At 48.3% G+C, this 18,525-nt stretch overlaps 1 protein-coding gene across 2 annotated transcripts; it reads right to left on the reverse strand.

Moving 5' to 3' along the window:
- Window positions 1–5,586: 5,586 nt before the first annotated feature.
- On the reverse strand, window positions 5,587–16,912 carry Sertad4 (SERTA domain containing 4). Of its 2 annotated transcripts, none has more exons than XM_085843965.1 (4): window positions 16,646–16,912; window positions 12,175–12,366; window positions 11,024–11,139; window positions 5,587–8,366 (listed from the first exon to the last, which is right to left on the reverse strand). In XM_085843965.1, exons 2-4 carry the CDS (start codon window positions 12,347–12,349, stop codon window positions 7,548–7,550), a joined length of 1,110 nt encoding a protein of 369 aa, XP_085700091.1. In that variant the 5' UTR covers window positions 12,350–12,366; window positions 16,646–16,912; the 3' UTR covers window positions 5,587–7,547. The 2 variants fall into 2 exon arrangements, with proteins under 2 accessions (XP_085700091.1, XP_021032590.1); XM_021176931.3 differs by lacking the exon at window positions 16,646–16,912 and adding an exon at window positions 15,843–15,950.
- Between the last annotated feature and the right edge of the window lie 1,613 nt (window positions 16,913–18,525).

Below are 18,525 nucleotides of genomic sequence, written 5' to 3' on the forward strand. Positions count from 1 at the left end.
TCTGCAGGTATCCTGTGGCTCTGGCATTTCCAACATCTTGGGCTCCTCAATGCAATCCAGGCTTCACATTCATAACTTCATGCAATGGTCTCTCTAGGCCTCCATGCAGGGACACCTCTGACACACACACACACACACACACACACACACACACACACACACACATCTGGCCTCCGTGGCTTTCCTTAGTCATAGAGAGGAGACTCTATAATCCCTTTCTTCCATCCTTGACTCTAAAGCCAGAACCACGTGGGTGAAGCTGCCAAGTTCTGCTGCTTGTTGGGGGCTGGAACACTGGCCCTTGCTCAGTTACATCTTCACCAGCTTTCTGGTTTTGTTGGTTTCCTTCACTGCCGAAGTTTGGCTGTCCTGGAACTCACTCTGCACACTAGGCTGGCCTTTATTCCATTTAATCAGGCTTTTCTTTAATCTGTTTATCTCCCTGAACACGGTAGCACCATTCCACTTCCCTGTATCTCCTTTTCTCGTCAGGTTGCACATTTTCTATTTTCCCTTGCTCACCTTGTTCCTATTCATTATAGATCTGCATAATAGTGACCATGGGGGCTGGAGAGATGGCTCAGCAGTTAAGAGCACTGAATGCTCTTCCAGAAGACCCAAGTTCAATTCTCAGCACCCACGTGGCAGCTCACAACTGTCTTTAACTTCAATATCTGACACCTTCACATAGATATACATACAGACAAAACACCAATGCACATAAAATAATAATAAATTATTTAAAAGGAAAAGGAGTGGTCACTAGTAACCACATGACAGAGCTTCTACTAGGTTGTTTTGAGATTGCCTTTCCAATGCAATTAATCTGAAACTCTTCACTTTAGCCTCAGGCAGACTTTTGGAGGAGGGCAAAAACCAGCCACATTCTTTGACAAAATATCCCAAGAACAATCAATCTCTAGGCCACTGATATTCTTCTCCTCTGAAACCTCCTGAACTCAAGGACTTCCACAGTTCAAATCACCCCCAGCACCACTGTCTTCCATGTTCCTACTAGTATAGCCCATTAAGCCCTACCTAAAGCATTCCACTGCTTTTCTAATCCAGAGACTCAATGTCCCCATTCCTCTAAACAAAAGCTTGGTCAGGCCTATCACAGCAACACCCCAGCTCCTGGTACCTACTTCTGTCATAATTGGGGTTCTATTGCTGTGAGGAGACACCATGAGTATGGGAATTCTTATAAAGGACAACATTTAATTGGGGCTGGTTTACAGTTCAGAGGTTTAGTCCATTATCATCATGGAAGGAAGCATGGCAGCTTGTGGGCAGACATGGTGCTGGAGGGGACCTGAGAGTTCTCCATCTTGATCTGCAGGCAGCAGGAGTGAAACGGTGAGCCACTGAGCATGGGTTTAAGCATCTAATATCTCAAAGCCCATTCCTAAAATGACATACTTCCTCCACCAAGACCACACCTCCTAATGGTGTTGTTACTCCCTCGGGGCCAAGCATTCAAACACATGAGTCTATGGGTGACTTCACTTCAAGACTCTGCTTTATCATAAGCCTACAAGCCAGTCCCTGCCTGAACAGAATGGAAAGGTGCCTGGGGGTGGTGCCTCCATCTCAGCGCTGAGAGGTTTTCGCTATCTACAGACTTGGAGAACAACACAAGAAGCTTTTCCAGCTCTGGAAGAGGTAGGCAAGCAAAGGAAACTCAGTCTTCTGAGATTTGACAAAGGGTGTCTTCGCCTTTTCTTCTGGGCACACAGGGAGCCTGTTTCTGGACTTCTTGCAGAGATGTCTGAATGCGGCCTCAGGTGCCCTTCAGAAGAACCCACTCACCTCCCCTACCTCATGGCAAGAAAAACCGAGTGGCACAGTCACCTCAGAGGGCATCCACAGAAGTGACCAGAAGCATCAGCCCTGGCTTCAAGCGACAGCCATCACATGTCTGAGGCTAAGACCCAGCTGTTCCTCTGGAATGGCCTGGATGGAACCCAGTCTAGCCTGGGCAGCACCAGCCAAAGGGTGCTCCTTTGGTCCTGCCCTACAAAGCTGACACCTGCCCCTGCTCTTCACAGCTGTCACCTGTAACAGTTCTAGACCATGTGAGTTCTCCCTGACCCTAGGTAAAGTATCCAGTCAGATTTCTGTCGCTTTAAATCTTGCAAATAGTTGAAAAATAAGACTGAGAAATGGGAAATTACAGGAGAATAGGTTCATTCATCTTCATGTGTTTTTATCAGTTCCATTGTGGTCAAAAGCAGGTGTTTCAAGCTATGAATGAGTGGTTTGCATTTTCAAAATTAACAAATTGGATCAACACGAAGAGAAACAAACAAGCAAACAAACGAACACGCATAGTCAGCCCAGAAGAGAGCTGTTTATAAAAGCTGCAGTTGCTCTCAGAGAGGTTTGCGGCCAGCAGCAGCAGACTAGACTGTGTGAGTTCCCTGTTTAGTCATCGTTCTTCAGCCCGTCACAGATACTGAAGGGAAATGCAGAGACAGGAAATTACAGGCTATTTTAAACAGCATGTTTTATTAAACTCACTTGCTGATGCACTTCATGGCAGGATGCGAGACTCAAGTGCTCATAACTTAATCTTTGCAAGTACTTTTCCTAAGTGAGTTCTCCCACTAATACACAACACCCCAGGTCATGAAGCAGCACTTCAAACAGAGAGATTTTTCTGTAATATGAAGAAAATACACCCTGCTCACAGGATACAACTGTAACTCCCAGAAAATAACAGCTGGCTTTGTAAGATGATGAGGTCACAAACACATTTGTTGGAAACCACAGAATCAGATCACAGCAATGGGGCTGGGAATAGGAGGAAAGGTTTGCCATACAAGCATGAGGGTCTACCCAGCTCCCATGTCAAGAGCCAGGTATGGAGGTGTATACCTGTAATACAAGTACTGGGAGACAATGTAGACAGGAGGATCCCAGGGCTTGCTGGACAGCCCGTCTAGCTGAAATGGGAAGCTCCAAGTTCAGAGAGAGGGATGCCACTCAAAAATCAGAGGCTCTATGGTGACTGTTCGCCAGAAATTCTTGCTGCACAAGCATACGGGCCTCAGCTCTGTCCTTAGCACACATGTAACAGCCAGGCATGGCAACACATGCCTGCAACCCCACCACTGGAGAGGTGGAGACAGGAAGAGCCCTGGAGCTCAATAGCCAGTCAGGCTGATCATTGAGCTTCAAATTCAGTGAAGATCCTGCCTCAAAAAATAGAATGGGGAGTGATTGGGGAAAGATAGCCTTAGGTGGGTCTGTAGAATGCCTGTGTATAAGAACAGCTGCATACACACACACACACAGAGGGGAGAGGAAGAGAGAGAGAGAGAGAGAGAGAGAGAGAGAGAGAGAGATTACTGAAAGTCATACATCATAGCTGCTTCTTTTTCTTTTTTTAAATATTAATTTCATTGTTCTCTTTACTGGATTGTTCTATCATGCCATCATGACACTGACTGTTGGCTTTGCAGAGACCTCACAAGATTAACAGAGATATGGTAACCTTAACTATAAGTTCATTCAAGGGTCTGTCATAAACGTGGGCTTGAACAACTCATTTCCTTGTCTGCTTTCAGTTGCATGAAGGATACAGACCTAATTTCAGTGGAAGAAACCTGCCACGTTGCCTGATGTTTAGCCCTGATGTTGGCATCTCCTGGTGCTCTGTCAGGACGGGAGAAACTGGTACAGTTGTATGTGCCACAATTTTCTGACTGGCCATGCTTCACTGGAGTCTGCTTCCTGCGTGGCTCCTGATACCCAGCCCTTGTGTGACAAACGAGCACGTTGGACCTTCTAAGTCTCTATTGCTTTAGAAGATCACATCAAAGAGGTTTTACTAATTAATAATGGTTACTGAATGGAGACTTCTGGTTTTAGCTTCTCTGCCATCCTCCCATGTTCCTGGTCCCTGCACATCCTATCACTAAGACAATTTCAAAGGTCCTGCAGGTAACAGGGTTTTAAGAGTGGGTGGCAGTTGGGCATGGTGGCACATGCTTTTAAACACAGCACTTGGGAAGCAGAGGCAGGTGGATCTCTGAGTTCAAGCCAGGGCTCCATAGGGAGACTCTAGATGGATAGATAGATAGTTGGGCAGACAGTGTCTTTGTCAGGTCACCTTCTACAACTACCCACCGTTGGGAGGGAAAGGACAGAAACGACTGGATTACAAACATGCAGTAGAAGCTGCAGGGAGCTGATGTTGGGGAGCAGGATTTCTTCATTTTTAGACCGGGTCTCAAGTATCTCAGGCAGGCTTCCCACTGCCATACTTGCTATGCAGTTGGACTTCTGCTCCTCTCTCTCCACCTCCCCATATGGGATTAGAGGTATGTGAATGGTGCTGTCCACACAGTGATGGCGGCTGAACCCAGAGCCGTGTGCATGTTAGGTAAGTACTCTTTTGATCACACAGCCTGGGGACACTTGGGTTATTTGGTTGCTGTTGTTTTTCAATGAATTTCTTTGTGCTCTCATGCCTGTGTTCAAGTGTGTGCAGATACACACATGGGTCAATGTCTGTGTGTGAGTGTGCACACACATGCCTGTGCATGTGAAGACCAGAGGTCAGCTTCAAGCATTGTGCTTCAGAAACTGCCCTTTTTTGTTTTGTTTTGTTTTATGAGACAGGGTTTTTCGGTGGCCTGGAACTCAGTGGTTAAGCTAGGGAGATTGCTCGAAAAACTCCAGACCCTCCTCTCCAGCTTCTTCCTGTAGGAGAGTGGCTAACCCTCACAAAGAACCCAGCAGAGAGGGGTCCACTATGGCAGTGCCTTGGCCACTGGAGAGATCTAGCTAGTGCTCTAGATGCCACAATCTACGTATCCAGAGCCACACAGGAAGCGTTCACACTGACACCGGTGACAGAACATTTCTGTAATCTGGATGCCTGTATAGGCTTCTTGTGTGTTGTTTTAGAAAAAGTTTCTTTCAGTATTCCAGAAATGTCCTAGAAACAAACCCCTGGAGACAAATAGGCACTGATTCTTACGCTGCAAAGGAATGATTCTACCAGGTTCTGCTGAGCAGATGCATGAGCCTGCTCAGGTGAGCAGTCAAAAATTCCAACTGTGTGTCGGCATCTGAGAAAGATACCTGGGAGGCAGAGGCAGGACTGAGGAACTTGGGTCAGCCTGGGATACATAATAAGGCCTTCTTCTAAAACCCTCCAAATAACACAGTATGAACACACCAAGATCATGCTATCTGGAAATACTGGGGGCAAAAGCATTCTTTCACATTTAAACGCTCATACAGTACTGCACTGAGAATACATTTCCTTTCAACTAGATCTCCCTCTTCATCAAATAAAACATTAGGTTCTAAGAAACATGGATGGATGCAGGACGGAAGGGGATGCTATACTATCAATCCCCTGGCTGTTAAAACAGCCTACAGATGGGTCACCTTCATAATCTGACATCTCACAAAGCAATCACTTATGGTTGAGGGCCAGGCTCACTCCTAACCTGTGTGGTCACCATCTTCTGTTTCTAGACATTTTGAAGGTTTTTGTTTTGTTTTGATACAGAAAAACATGAAAATGAGAAATAGCCACTAAAATGAAATTTAAAAAAACCATAATGAATTTTGATCATTTTAATAAATATATATCAAGAAAACCTCACTATATTACAACACAAGTCATGTACAAGCATCTATCAGCTAGGTTTTCAACACCAAAATGTTCATCAAATATTGAAAATAAAGGACGAGACATTACTAGACTATTCAGCCATAACACAGGAACATCTTTTAAAAATTGGTCCTTGTGGACAATTGCCCAAATGATCTACTCATACACTGTATGAATGAGACCTATTTAATATTAATAGCAATAATTAAAAAGCTTCATCTTGGAGAAAGTGGGAGAACTTACCTATTTCTTCCTTTTGGCATTTGGTTCCTGTAAATAATCGTTTTAAGAAACCCAAGTCACCCAGACCAATCCTTGGCCTTGGAGATTGGAGTAGCTCATTAGGAGCTGGTGGGGCCGTTCCGAGTCCCACTGAGTACACTTGCCAATGTGCAAATCCAAGGTATTGTTTGAGTAGTGTGCTGGCCAAATACACAATATCAATGACAAGCGAGCCCCATTTCTCCAAAATAACGTTCCGCAACCTACAAACCTTTACATTCTTTAAGATAAAACATATTGATCACCACGTAATCTATTAACATTGTGCTTCTCAATCAACAGCAAAAGTCTTATATAGAAACCACATGCTCTTAAGAGTCTAAACGCATGAAATGATGCAAAAACAGGTAAAAATATAACGCATGCCACGGGCTGTGAATGTCACTGGACAAGGAAACAAAACAGCCCAAAGCTGGGAGAGCCCAGACCCAGCAACCACTCGTTGCCATGGAGAACCAAGGCAGCCTTCTCTGTTCCTGTTGGCCTTCCCCATTGTCTTCTCCATCTCTACCCAAAAATATCAGACCCACAGCCACTGGGCGTCATAAACAAAGGAAAAAGGGGGAGGGTAACTCGAAAGTTGAACGCGATCGTTCAAAGTTAAGTTTCCAAACTGCATGGATCCACCCTGTGTTTTGTCAAATCCCTGCTGTAACTCTGATTCATCCTTAATTTTCACACTGGCAAAAATTAAGATAAAATAAGGCACCCAAGATGGCCCTGTATGCCACCTATCACCCCATCACTAAGATGGCCCTGAACGCCACCTCTCTAGCCACCCCATCAAAGATGGCTTTGCATGCCACCTCCCTATGACCCTATCAGAGATGGCTCTGTATGCCACCTCTATCACCCCATTAAAGATGGCTCTGTGCACCACCTCTCTAGCCACCCCATCACCAAGATGGCCCTGTACACCACCTCTCTAGCCACCTCATCAAAGATGGCTCTGTATGTGCCACCTCTCTATCACCCCATTAGTGGTGGCTCTGTATGCCACCTCTCTAGCCACCCACTACCCATCACAGGCAAGCAAGGAGTTTGTAGGGAACTGTCTCCACAGATCCTAGATTGCTGTCTTGCCAGGTGCGCTTCATTTTGCCCCAACCTGTCCAGTACAAACATGATACAGCTCATGAAACCACTTCATCTAGCTTCCTGTCTCCAGTCTTTTACTTAGGAAAGAAAAATACTGCATCACATCGAAGCAGGCACCTCTGCTGGTTATATTGATTTGTTTACCAAGTAACTACCTAATTAACTGGCAAACATGTTGCATTTGGCTAGCGGCAGGTTCCTTGGAGGGGCAGTGGGAATATAAAGAGGGCATGTTTTCTTCTATCTACTCTACTGATTTTTTTTTTTTACAAAAAAAAGAAGGAAAGAAAAGAAAAAAGAAAAGAAAACTAAGGTATACTTTCAAACATGAAGTTGGCTTTCCTTGGCAAAAAAAATCACATGAATAAGTGGCTTGCGGATGCCTACTATACAGATGTTTTGTGCAATCTGATCTCCAGGCAATGAGACAACCCGGTGTGGTGTTCACTGCATGATTTTATCTGTTGTACAAAACTACAAAATCCAAAGTAAAAACTGATCATGCTGTGCGTGCTTCCACGCCAGTAGGGGGGCATCACATTTTACCCCCTCTGTTGCAGCACAGTTTGCTGCTCGGAGAAAGCTCCTTTTTCCTCAAAGACTTTTTCCAAGACTCACTCACGCGGTTTCTCTCATTATATCCAGTCTCAAAATAATCGTAAAATTGGCCTTTGCACTCAAAATCAAGGTCGTTCCCCACAGGTTCTTGGCTGAGAGCATCACCATCTCTGCTGGTTTCGTGGCTTACTTTCCCATCATTGTTGAATTTGACCTTTTCCTGGACACCAAGCGACCTAATGTTAGTGACAAAGATTTCGCTGGCGGGTATTTGGCTCTTGTAAATAGGTGCACTGCCTATGTCAAAGTCCACATGGTGGGAGCAACTAGGCAAAGGCAGAGGGGAAGAGGGGGAGGAGGAAGAGGGAGAGGAGGAGGAGGATGGGGTGGATGAAGAAGAGGTGGACGGGGAGGAAGAGGAAGAGGCGGCCGAGGCCACAGCAGCCGAGGTGCTTCCAACACTTGTATTGACAGAGAGGGGTAGGTTCAGGCAGTGACCACCACACTCCTGATAAAAACAGCAAGTGTGGATCTTTTCCCACTCCTCTTTGGCCACCCGGGGCCGTTTCCGGTAAGGACAGTCTTGAGCCAGGAACCACTCTTGGGCGGGGGTGCCACCGAGGGAGCAGGCAGGGAGGCACCAGCTGTTCTGCATGACAATCTCTCCGTGGATCCTCTTCATCAGGTTGTTGATGAGAACGGACCTTCGCAGGTACACTTCTGGGTCATCGATGAACCTGAGTTTCTCCAAGGACATGTAAAGGATGTGTGCTCGCTCCTCGAAAACGGAGATGGTCTGAAAACCAGAGGCAGGAGAACCCTTACGGAACGAAGCTTGTGAAAACAGTATCACCCGTTTAGAGGCTGGCCCCATTGCACTGGACACCCCCAAACCCTCCTGTTTCCTAACTTACTAGTGTGGACCTGAGGAGGGCCCAGCTAGAAGGCTCAGTCACGGTGAAGGAGAAGCTGAGACACAGTCAACCAGAGCTGTCAGAGGTCAGGCCAGCAATTATTGTGGGGGTCAGAGGTCAGGCCAGCAATTGTTGTGGGGGTCAGAGGTCAGGCCAGCAATTGTTGTGGGGGTCAGAGGTCAGGCCAGCAATTGTTGTGGGGGTCAGAGGTCAGGCCAGCAATTGTTGTGGGGGTCAGAGGTCAGGCCAGCAATTGTTGTAGGGGTAAGGACTAGGTAATCTGAAGCAGCACTGAGAGGATTCAGCGAGACCTGGCTGTCAGTGACAAGGGATGCTCTGGGTGAAATATATCAAGCTGTATTTTACATGTCTTTGTGCAGAGACACACACATGCATTTCACAGCAGTATGTTTTAAAATTCACCCATTTTTCAAAGAGTCTTACTACTATTAATTGATTTTTTTTTTTTGAGATAGGCTCTCTCCATTATATATCCTTGGCTGACCTGGAACTCATTAAGTAGACCAAGCTAGCCTTAAATTCACAGAGATCTGCCTGCCTCTGTCACCTGGATGGAATTAAGGCCTGTGCCATCCTTAACGGTTGAAAATCATTTTTATGTGTATGAGTGTTTGCCAGCATGTTTGTCTGTGCACTATGTGAGTGCCTGATCCCCACACATGAGAGGCGAGAAGACGACACTGGACTCTGTGGAATTTGAGTTACATTCAGTTGTGAGCTGCCAAATGGGTGTTGGCAAATAGAACTCAGGTCCTCTGCAAAAGCAGCCAGTGCTCTGAACTGCTGAACCATCTCTCCAGCCCCAGTGCGTGTCTTTTACAGATTTGAGATACAGGTTCTAGTGGGCATGGCAGAGTGTGGATGAGGCCACCAAGGAAAACTGCTGGCTTTGCATATCTGTCATCTGCCTTATTAAGTAAGAGGGAAAGTACAGCCAATGAAGCTCAGACTAAGCACCTGGAAACGGAGGGATTTGGGGAAGAAAATAGAGAAGCAGAGAGAAACTGGGGGTGGGAGGTGGGGAGGTGGGGAGGTGGGGTCAGTCCTGGGCTGTGTGAGGCTGTCACTGGGTGAAGGATGCTGCAAAACCATTAAAAATTGTTATTATCGATAGCTTGTTTTTGTAAAAATAAAATAAAAACGAGACATGGCCTTGCTATGTAGCCTATGCGGCCCTGGACCTCACAATGGAGCCCAGACTGAACTTGCAGCAATCCACCTGCCCTCCTTTCAAGTGCTGGGATCACAGGATGTGACATCGCACCTGGCACATCCCAGTAGCAACTGGAAAGCTCATGGAGCCACAACACAGAAGCTAAAGAAACAAACACGGGTGCCTTTTTACAAACACGCAGAAGCAACGTCTGAAGGCTGGGGAGGGGTGGGAGAGGGGAGACAGAATGAATGGGTTGTGTAGGGTCACGGAGGCAGTGCATGCTGGCCTCAGCACCTGGGCCACTGGGCTCTGGCTGCTCCTCCTTGGTAAGGTCAGTGGAGGTCTGGAGGGAAGGCACTGTATGGAAGAACTAATAATGCCCAGCTCTTTACCTCATGCGCTTTCCCCCTACCATGTTATTTCTTTATGTTTGTGAAAAGAAAAATAGCTATCTTTGTTTCCTTCCTTGGGAATGAATTCTGAATTTTGACAAACTTGACATATGCTAGGATATATCAGGAACAGCATGACTGCTTTCTGTGCATGCATCCAAGGGACGATTCATTGACCTCAGGAGGTCAGGAAAACCCCAATTAGCAGAAGCAGTGGCCTCGCAGTCAAGTGCATCCCCACCACATGATACCACAGAGCAGCCCTATCCCTCAACCTGGGAATATTAGATCACAGGCAAAAGGATGTGTTTCCTTACGTAATATTATATCTGGGGAGAGAATCTCTTTCTGGTTCTTTCTTCAAGGAGTATGAGAAGGAACACAGCCTCTGTCCTAGTTAGGGTTTCTAGTGCTGTGAGGAAGCACCACAGCCAAAAAGCAAGCTGGGGAGGGAAAGGGTTTGTTAGGCTTACACTGCCACAGCACTGTTCATCATTGGAGAAGTCAGGACAGGAGCTCAAACAGAGCAGGAACCTGGAGGCAGGAGCTGATGCAGAAGCCATGGATGGATGCTGCTTACTGGCTTCCTCATCCTGGCTTGTTCAGCCTGCTTTCTTATAGAACCCAGGACCACAAGCCTACGGGTGGCACCTCCCACAGTGTGCCATGCCATCCCCCATTAATCACTAATTAAGAAAATGCCTTAGAGGCTTGCTTACGGCCTGATCTTATGGAGGCATCTTCTCAATTGAAGTTCCCTCCTCTCAGATGACTTTAGCTTGTGATGAATTGACATAAAACTATCCAGTGCAGGTCCCCACCCCCTACATGTGACAGCAATTCACGTGGCCCCACAGAGAAATGGCTCTCTTCTATTGCTTGGGTGGAACATTTAATGTCTGGAAATGGTTCAAGTGTGTGCTATGAAGTATCGTAACTGTTAATGAAGTAACTACTATTTAAAACGTACTTTATGGCTGCAGCTGCTGAGTGGTGGATGAAGATCTTCGTCTTCTGCATACTTCCTCTTGAAGTATGTGACCTTGGGTGTGCTTATAGGATTTGGAATTCCCCTGTAATGCGATCCTGTGGTAATAAATCAGACAGACAAATGACACAAGGCCTGCCAGAGATTCTCAAAGCAAAATACTTTCATTTCCTTTCCCTCTAGTGGAGAACTTGGCTACATCCCTGTCTGTACACTCAGTGACACAAAAACAAACCTGTCTTCATAGTTGCTATTGGACAGAGTCCTATGAACCTGGGAAGGTAAAGATTTCCAGGCAGGGTTAGAGGAAAATGTCACCCACCTTTCTTCATTTACTAAGTGCCTGGAATCTCAACTCTGTGCACAGGGCAACAGCAGAATCCACGGGTGGAAGGGGTGTGACCTATCTGAAGTAATGCCAGCACTTCCCTTACTCAGACTCTTCTCACAGGTGGCAGAACCATGGATACGAATCACTTTAGAGTTAGTAAAAAAAAAAAAAACGCACACCTATACATGGGAGTTATAACATTTTTTTCTCTTAAAATACAAAGTTAAATATTAAAGTTTAGAATTTGGAGCAATTAAATTATGTTCCACTCTGGAAATGTTAACATGTCAACCATGAATAAAGCAAAGGTCCCCTTTGAGGACTTTAAAACCTTCTCATGAACCAGATTTTCATGAAACTTATATTTCAGTTTCTTAGAGAGAGAGAGAGAGAGAGAGAGAGAGAGAGAGAGAGAGAGAGAGAAGACCCACAGACCGATCACTGAATAAGAACACAGAAGAACTTATTTGAGACTATCAGAATTAATGTCTAGAAGAACATATTCTATTTTCTCATCAATTGTGTGGTCCACAAAGAGAGGCAGCTTGAAGCTGTGGCAGATTCCTTTATGAACTGTGGGATAGAGGTCTCGCTGTGGAATCGGTGACCGTTTGTACATCCCTGAGAACCATTCGCTCCAATGGGTCAGAAAGCTGGAATCCAAACTTTTGCTATCTACTTCAGTCCCTTTAAAAATGCTGTTCCCCGACATCCACAGTGGTAGACCACAGGCTTTCCCAAGGAGCCCAGCCCCGGGATCCAACTAGACACTGCCTCCTAAGGAGAAGGCCAAAGGCCATACCTGCCAGGTGTGAGCTGGCTCCCCGGTCTCCCTGAGAAGGAACTGGAGCTGGCCCTGGGGGGCTCGCACCTCCGTAGCTGTCAGCCTCCCATAGTGTTTGGTACCCGGCAATCTCAGCAGCTCCTTCTGAGACAATGGGCTCGCAGAATCTATTCATGGACAGAACCAGCGTCATCTCTAACAGCCTTAGATCTGGGGTGGAAAAGAAGGGAGGGGGATAGATAAAGAGCTCTGATTAGGAGCCAGCCTGAGGATGGTCTCAGCATCTTCCTGTGCTTGAAGAAACTTTTACTTCCTCCCCACCCCCCAGTCCCCAACCATCTGATTATTTTTCCAAGGAAACCTTAGCAAGCTCTTGATGCTGTTAGCTTAGCCACTGAGATCAGCAGCCCTGCATTTCAGGGCGGATCTTTAGAGCCCACTCTCCTTATTGTTCTCAGATCCCCTCAGCCTCTCTCAGACAGCTGCTCTGCCTCCCAAATACAGTTTTCTCCCGACCTTTAAAATGTACCCCTAAGAGGAAGGGCCAGAACCCTCAGCCTCCCTTCAACTAATAAGGTGAAATCAATTTTCTATTCAAGTCCCTAGGAGACCCCTTTGATGAGATCTGCTAATCGATTGGGGGAGGGGGTGGAAGTCCCTAGGGTCCTCCCAACACTTGGTGAGTTTAAGTCTCTTTCCCAGCTTTCTCCTCTCTCCCCAGTTCCTCTTCTACACTCAGGATCTTACCCTACTCTCTCCTCCCAGGGTGAGGCTGACAGACACTCAGTAGTTGTTTCCACAGCCCTGATCGGCCTGAACTGGATCTGCCTCCAGTCAAAACACTGCGAGATGAAGACAGAAAATTGGCTCCAGTTTCCAGCCGTGAGTTGCAGTCCCACAGGAGCCAAGCACAACATCAACCAAGCAGCAGAATATTAAACAGGAGCCAGGGCTCCGGGCAGACACAGCCAGCAACTCTTTAAACTGCAAAGCCAAATGCATGGCAGGAACTTTCCAAGAGTCAACACAGCCCTCTCTGGTTCCCAGCCCTGACCTCAGCACTGCAGGGAGCAGCCTAGCCTCTGCCACTCCGTGATGCGCCCAGACTCTGATTCTGTCAAATCCAGGCTATGGGGACATGCTGGCCCTCAAGATCGTGTCAAGAGTATGTTTCAGGGAGAAAAGAGCCAGGTAGGACAGCAGGAAAATCCTGGGCCACAGGCCAGAGTGAAGACCTGGCTGGCACCTCTGGTTCCTGGTTTCTGTAGGACATCCAGACCCGCACGGCCCATTTGTGTTTTAAGAACCTGTCAATGAAATGTTATCGGGCTTGCTTGCTCAAGATGGATTTTCCTTGTGCTATAGCAAGGGCCCAGTTCATTCTTTTACCTTCTGGCTAGGGCAAGGATAAGCTTATCACTGTCTCATGGAGAGTACTGTTCCCTACATGTTAGGACATCAGTGCACACCCAGGGGAAAGGGAGGAATGTAGCTTCAATAAGGTGGCAAGATCCTGTGGCTACCCGAGCAGCCACTGACAGCTGACTGTCTTTCACCAGGTAGCTGTGTTCTAGGATCCAGCTGAAGCCCTGCAGAGGACAGAGACAGGGCAGGGTGGCCAATGTGTGGGTAGAATCAGGACAGAGCTGACTTGCTCCTCGGAGTCTGCATTTCCATTTTTCTTTCCAAAGAGATGTCAGAAATGGCTTAGGGGAAAAGGATGTGTGTGTGTGTGTGTGTGTGTGTGTGTGTGTGTGTGCGTGCCGTGAGTCTGTGCATGCATGCTGTTTGTCTGTGCATGTGTGTGTGCATACTTTGAGTCTGTGGATGTGTGTGCATGTGGATATGTGTGTGTATGTGAGCTGGCTCCCTGGTCTCCCTGAGAAGGAACCTGTGCTGGCCCAGGGGACTCACACCTCCGTATCTGTCAGCCTCCCAGTAATACAATAAATCTCTATCCAGAAACGCTGGGAGATGTCATTTATCTCACTCTTCCAGTTATCAACAAAGAAATTTTGTCTCCATCAGTTTAACAAATTCAGTCAGCCCTTTGGTCTCTTCCTGTCAAACTCTGCAACCAAGCAAAGAGTCCAGTTTCTTAACCTAGTCTAAAAGACACCTGTATCCAGAAATGCCAAAGCTGGAGACAGACCACGGCCCATTCTGACTGACACTCACTTCTGCAGTGGAATCTAGAAAGAGGATCCAAGCCTTTGCCAGGTGGAACGCTTACTATGTATAAACAAAAGAGGGTTTACAAACCCACACCCCTTAAGAAAGCAAAGCACCTCTAGGCTCCTGGCGGCAATTACCTTGCTTAATAGGACATTAACGGGCCCTGGGCTGCTCTGCCCTACTCTGTTTGTTTATGTTCTAATGACTTGGGGAGCAGCTTTTCTGTTGTTAAGACTCTCAGGGCTTCTATTTGTTAGCATTGTTTACAACAGATGAAATTCCATCATTATGCATTTGAACTTGAAACGTGGCGGGATAGTTTTTAGTGTGGTTGTTTCTTTTGTTTATAACATCTAATTTCTTCAAGTTTTTCTTTTTTCAGGTTGAAAACTGTTACACGCAAGATCTTAATGGGAGAGGCAGGGTTCTGCAAGTGATTTATTTAAGCTGGAATAAACCATGAATGAGCTGGAACTATTTGGGCGGGGGAAGGAGAATCTGCAATTGAGCCTTCCTGGTCTATTTGGAACTCACACTGATGTTAACCAACTAGGGAGGCAAGTGCGGTCTTGAGACGCTGGACTATTACAGCACCCATGTTTAGCATGGATCCTCTGTTATGGAGTCCAGGAATCCAAGTTCACAAATTTATACTATTAATATGGAAAACAGCCACAATGATGTATACTACGGAAATCTTGTTTTAGGGTCAGAAATTAGTTAAAACGGAGAGCGTTATCACCTGAGCTTGTGGCCCTCAGGCTCTTGTGAGACTGTTTGGTCACTGAGGTGATAGTGTGGAATGGCCCCTCCAGCACCCTCTCAAGGCGAAGTGTGAGCGTTTTCACCTAGTGCTCTTCATAGTGCATTTCTATACAATTTGGTTTTCCTGAATGAAGCCATTCTGGCTGCTATGGCTCAGGGTGCCGGGAATCTAACAGGGGCTACTGGACATAAAGCAGCACGACAGAAGGATTATCCTGACACTGGGAATTGCAGAGCATTTTATATAAGGTGCCTCTAGGCTGCTGGAAGACAAGAGTCCAACCCTGGACTGCATGGGGTGACCGCTGCAATCCAGAGAACTGCAGTGCTCTGTCCTGGGGAGCCAAGTGACTTCCCCACCCACGGTCTCCAGGCGGTCCCAGGCAGAATCTCAACAGTTTGGCTGGTTCAACCAATGGTGGAGGGAGGGGCTGGGTGGGAAGAACAAAACCCTTCAACGCTCCAAACCTGACAGGTGTCGTTTTTTGTTTTGTTTTTTGATTTTTGTTTTTGTTTGTTTTTGCAGGTCCCTGTGGTGCCCCGGGAAGTGCAATGGCCAGCTGCAGTCCCAGGAGGCTAAGAGTTCTCTGTCGGTGTTGGGGGTTGGGAATGCAGGTGTGTGTGGGGGCACTAAGGAGGTCAGCGGTTTCCCACTGGGAGCGTTGGGGTTAGCTTTCTCAGCCCAGGCCCTAGGAGGGGTACAGGGGTGTGACGGGTCCCTTATCCAGGGTCTTAAACAGACGCACCCTGGAGACTGGTATCACTGCCCTTAAGCCCTTTCCTGGACCGAGGGCACCGTCCGGCTAGCCGCTGGCCGCAGGGAAAAGTAAACAGCCCAAGTGTCTGGGAACAAAGGCAAGTTGTCTTCCAAGGTGCTGGAGCCCAGTGCCTCTCCTGAAGAATAAGGGCTATCATTATTCGCTCTTTCTAAAAACCAAGTTTCCTTCTATGGGAAATACACGCCAAGGTGGGATTCCAAGGCTATGACTCACAGCGGCTGGCGGGGCCACACTCCAGCCCGCAGCTGCCCTGGTCCTTCGCCGAGCTGCTGCCGCCCGCGCGGTGCGCGCCGCTGGAGCTAGGGTGGACCTTGGTGCCCCGCTCCTGCGGCCGGGCACTCGGGAAAGTTGCGGGGCCGAGGAGACTGCTAGAGGCGGGGGCGTGGGCCTGGCAGCCCGCGGGGAGGTGAGCCGAGGACAGCGCCGCCCGCAGCCAGGAGCAGGGGCGGGCGCGGAGGTGGCCGGGGACACAAGGTGTCAGCTCCGGCAGCGGCGCCTTGTTCCGCGGAACGCGCATCCCTGCGCCCCGCAGGCCCTCCTCCCTACCCTCTTGGCCCCAGGCCGACCCCCCTGCTACTCGGGGACACCCGACTCGCCACCACGGGGTCTTCGCCCACCGCCCGGGTCGCCTCGTGCGCGCCGCAGCTCCCGGGAAGGGCGCGCGGCCCCGGAGAGCGCGCGCCGCCTCCGCGCCCCGCTGTGTCCAGCTGCGCCCCAGCCCCACGCGCGACCCTCCCCGCCCCCGCGCGCCCTGGGGTCACGGCTCTTACCGCGCGCCCCGCGCTCCAGCCGCCGCCGTCCTCCGCGCGGCCGCCGCTGCCCACGCGCCTCCCGGGCCCAGTCGGCGTGGCCCGGTGCGCGGCGGCCGAGGTCCCCGCAGGTCCCGCCGCCGCCGCCGCAGACGGTTATGGAAATGAGCCGATGTGTCTGGCGAGGAGCGCGAGAAACCCGTCAATCCTGTTTGCCATTTCCCCGCGGATTTCCGAGCCCGGCTCTGCTGGATGCCCCCGGGGCGAGAGGGAACCTGACAAGCGCGCTCCCCGCCTCCCTCTGCTCTGCCAGATCGCGGGGCGCCGCGCCCCCGCCCGCCCTGCCTCCGCCCCCGCTCCGCCTCCGCCCTCGGGGCCGCGCGGGCCGCTCCCGCCCGCAGCCCGGACCCCACGCGCGCAGCCCGCCGGAGGCAGGGGCTGCAACGCACGAAGCGTTCATCGCAACCTGCCCAGACGTCTTGTCTATTTTTTAAATTTTGCTTTAGTTTTCTTATTGTGTGTGCGTGTGATTTAAAAAAAAAAAAAATCTGTGCCTTTCCCACCCCTTGCTAAAGACTTTCTTCCCCTCTGTACAGCACACGGAGATGAGAAACAGATGTCGGAGCTGGACTGAGCCTTTGCGCTCCCCCGCCCGTTCGATCCCTTCCCCAGCAGCCTGGGTGTAACAAGGCAGCACTCATCCTGCGGCCACGTGAACTGGCAGCTACTGGGTGCGGATCCCGTGGGGGAAACCTACAAGAAAAACAAACAGACAAACAAACAAAAACTAATAAAGAAGCTTGCCCTTAGTGGAAAGGCTGTGACAGGAGCTCAAGTCATTTTATTTTACAAATAGTGATTTCCCCCCTCTTCTTGTAGTGGATTCTATTGGAGTTAGTTTTTCTGTGGATTTTTGCTGTTTTGTTTTTGAGACTGGGTCTCACTGTGTAGACCAGGCTGGCCTTCAACTTTTAGAGATCCGCATGTCTCTGTCTACCAAGTGCCACCAAGCATGGCTGGGTTTTTCTTTAAAAACAAAACAAACAAACCGCAAACACATTGATTCATAACTGCTGTCTGGGTCCCTCTGTCATGGAGAGGTCACTTCTGGTGCAAAGAAGGAAGAGGTTTAGAGAGGTAGACCGTAACAAAGCGCGGATGGGGGAAGGGAGGCACCTGTGCAAAGTGTTAAGAACTGCTACTATGCCAGATGCGCTGAATGTGAAGCTGTTCTTTATAACAGTGATCCTTCCGCCTGCAAGAGCCAGGCCTCTGACTGCCTGGTCGCTGCGAATCCAGGAGGCGCACAGACTGCAAACCAGGGGGAGAGGATCAGCGCCTGCAGATTGAGCTCCATCTGATTTGCATGTTTATTTCCTAGAATTGTAATTAAATTTGTGTAATAAATGTTTTCCATTTCATTTGTACACTCAAAATTTGGGTGACTGACATGCAGCTAAGTGAATTTCCTTTTTTTTTTATTTTATGAAGTAAATGCGCCTTATTCAATAAAGTAGCAAATATTAACCACCATCAGGACTAATCTATTTAGAAAGTGTTCCTACTGAACTCTGTGCATCAAAGACACAAAAATTCTTAGGGTATAAGGACACCAAGAGAACAATGCTGAAAACAGGAGGCCGTGGCCAGCATATTTCAGTTTTTCCAAAAGACAGCCCAGGGTTGCACGCCTGAGATTGGGCTTTCTTGGGTTCATTCCAAACCATGTTAAATTGCCCTGACTCATGCCAAGATGGGCATTAGATGATGACTTTGGAATTTTCGAGATGACTTTTTTTCTTCAGTCCATGAGAGTCCCACGTCCAGGTAGAGGGTAGAGTCTACTCTTCACTGGAGGGAGAAGGCACAACTGCTTTAAAGCAGTGCAGTTTGGGGAATCC

Source organism: Mus caroli, unplaced genomic scaffold, assembly GCF_978045245.1.
Source record: "Mus caroli unplaced genomic scaffold, Mus_caroli_1 scaffold_1, whole genome shotgun sequence".
In the NCBI taxonomy this organism is placed as follows: Eukaryota; Metazoa; Chordata; class Mammalia; order Rodentia; family Muridae; genus Mus; species Mus caroli.

Bases quoted from the DNA above. Each gene is read 5' to 3' on its own strand.
- Sertad4 (XM_085843965.1), bottom strand. From the start codon at position 12,349: ATGACGCTGGTTCTGTCCATGAATAGATTCTGCGAGCCCATTGTCTCA. The intron at 11,140-12,174 runs GTATGGCCTTTG...TTATTACCACAG, and splicing joins AGCCAGCTCACACCTGGCAG to GATCGCATTACAGGGGAATT. The intron at 8,367-11,023 runs GTACGTTTTAAA...TCTGGTTTTCAG, and splicing joins TCAGCAGCTGCAGCCATAAA to ACCATCTCCGTTTTCGAGGA.